This window comes from Uranotaenia lowii, chromosome 1 (assembly GCF_029784155.1).
Source record: "Uranotaenia lowii strain MFRU-FL chromosome 1, ASM2978415v1, whole genome shotgun sequence".
NCBI lineage: Eukaryota > Metazoa > Arthropoda > Insecta > Diptera > Culicidae > Uranotaenia > Uranotaenia lowii.
In genome coordinates this window covers 108642087-108644374 of record NC_073691.1, presented here as the reverse complement: position 1 = coordinate 108644374, position 2288 = coordinate 108642087, and the positions used below count along the sequence as shown (strand labels likewise).

Sequence of the window (2288 nt, the reverse complement as noted above, 5' to 3'; positions counted from 1 at the left end):
TATTGTTTTTCGTTTTATCTGACACAATAATTGAACAAAATTTAATCCGGATTAAACCGTCGTATGGTGCTCTTCCGGTTCCAGTTCAGCTGAGCAGCACCTCCGACAGTCATCGGGTGTGTTGCTTGATAAAAAAAAAACATCCTTCGGTAAACAATTATAGCCACAGCAACGCAGCAGCTCTAAGAGCCAAAACGACGGTGTCCGGTCCTCCGGTGCATATATCCCGCAACAGCTACGCAGCACAAGTGGTACAGGTACGGCGGTACAGATGGTTCTCCGTGCATTGCTCAAAAAAACCAACCATCCTCCGATACCGCCTCATCACTCTGGAACTCCGTCTCATTGTGTGAATCGTGATACGGGCGACCAGGCTATAGGCTGCTTCAGGTTTCCGAATATTACCTACAGAAGTATAAAAAAGATTAAATACCAGATACGGATAATCGAAGAATGAAATAAATTTACCTTTTATTGTCGATTGATGAGAAAAATGATTCGTTGCCTCAAAAACATTGTTTACATTTTGATTCTTCTTTTTTGTTTTAGTTTACACTTCGGAAAATTTTGACATTCAAGTGTCGGTTTTATAGCATGGTTTTGAAACTGCTTTATAGCGGCTTTCAAAACCGCTATATACACTGAGGATAAAATATTCATTAAAATCGATTAAAGTTTTCTAAAAGGGTTTTATAATCGTTGTGTAGATAGCCTGCAGATAGTTTTTTAATGGTCTTGTTGAAATGCGCTTCACAGCTATCAAGACTTTTGCAATTTCGTTATAAAACTTTGGCATTTTGCTATAAAACCATCAGGAGTTTAAAATGTTGCTTGGGATAGCTCCTGGCGATGGCCTTCATACGCTGGATTCCTGGGTGTCCCAGGTGTAGCTGTTTCAAACAACGGTTTCGGTGTCTTTCCGGAATGACCAAGCGCTCGGCGAATAAAATACACTCGTCGAAGGTGGTCAACGAATCACGACGAGAAAAATAGCGCTTTATTTCCGGATCTGTAGTGCCAGCGTCTGGTGGCCAACCGTCTTTCACGTACCGGAATACCTTACGGAGCTCGGGATCAGATTGGGTGTCCTTCTCAATAACCTTGAAACTAAGAGGGAGAGCATTAGTAGCGTCATGTACGACTGACCTGATATCGGTTTCCAAGGTGACGTTTGCGATGACGTAGTCTTCATCCGGCTTTGCGTGGTTGTCAATGAGCCGCGATAAGACATCTGCATGTCCGAACTTTTCGGTTGATACGTGCTCGATCACAAAATCGTACAACAATAAAGTGAGAGCCCAACGCTGTAGACGGTTTGCTGTGTACACTGGGATGCCCTTTTTAGAGCCGAAGATGCGGAGAAGTGGAGCATGATCCGTTTGCAAGCGAAATTTCCGGCCAAAAACCATTTTATGAAACTTGGTTATGGCGAAAATGATAGCTAACCCCTCTCGATCCGGCTGACTGTACCCTTGTTCCGCTTTGGTGAGAGCACGAGCAGCGTGCTGAACCACTTTGATTTTACCATCCGGGAATTTGTGGCTAATCGTTGCACCGACACCTACGGACGATGCATCAGCGGATACAATAATCTCAAGCGTCGGATCGTAGTGAGTTAATAACAAATCCGAGCTGAGAATCTCCTTGAACCGATCAAAAGAACGTTGGCAATCGGTTGTCCACCGGAATTCGACACCTTCCTTGAGTAGTTCGTCCATCGGGTATCTCAAAGTGCGCATATTTGGGACGAACTTCCCGTAATAATTCAGCGCTCCAAGGAACGATCTCACACCACTAACGTCAGCAGGAGCAGGTAACTTGAGGATCGTTTCGATCTTAGCTGGATCTGGTCGGAGCCCGTGACGATCGAGGAGGTGACCCAGGTATCGGATTTGACTTTTCCCGAACGAACACTTTTCTGCTCGGATCGTAAAACCAAACTCCTCGAATCTTTGGAAAACTGCACGCAAATTTTTCCTGTGATCTTCGTCGTTGATGCCACCAACAACAACGTCATCAAGGTAACCAGAAGTGTGTACGAGACCAGTCAGCATTTGGTCCACGATTTGCTGAAAGGCTCCGGGAGCCGCCTTCACTCCTGGTGTCAACCTGTTGTAGCGGTACAAGCCCCGATGCGTATTTATCGTCAGCAAACTTTTTGAACCATGTTACCGATCATGGTAACCATATTTAGTTTGTAGTTTATTTTTGTATTCGAACCCATTCCACAATATATTTATTAGTTTAAATTAAAATAATTGTCAATTTGTATAGGCTCATTTTGTTTC

The 2288-nt window shown here is 44.0% G+C and overlaps 1 protein-coding gene across 1 annotated transcript; it reads right to left on the bottom strand.

The window, feature by feature from the left end:
• Positions 1-800: 800 nt before the first annotated feature.
• LOC129737787 (uncharacterized protein K02A2.6-like) lies at positions 801-2054 on the bottom strand. Its single transcript, XM_055728950.1, has one exon. The coding sequence runs from the start codon at positions 2052-2054 to the stop codon at positions 801-803; it is 1254 nt and encodes a 417-aa protein (XP_055584925.1).
• Between the last annotated feature and the right edge of the window lie 234 nt (positions 2055-2288).

What these genes read in the sequence shown, in the direction of transcription:
- LOC129737787 (XM_055728950.1), bottom strand. Translation starts at nt 2,054, where the DNA reads ATGCTGACTGGTCTCGTACACACTTCTGGTTACCTTGATGACGTTGTT.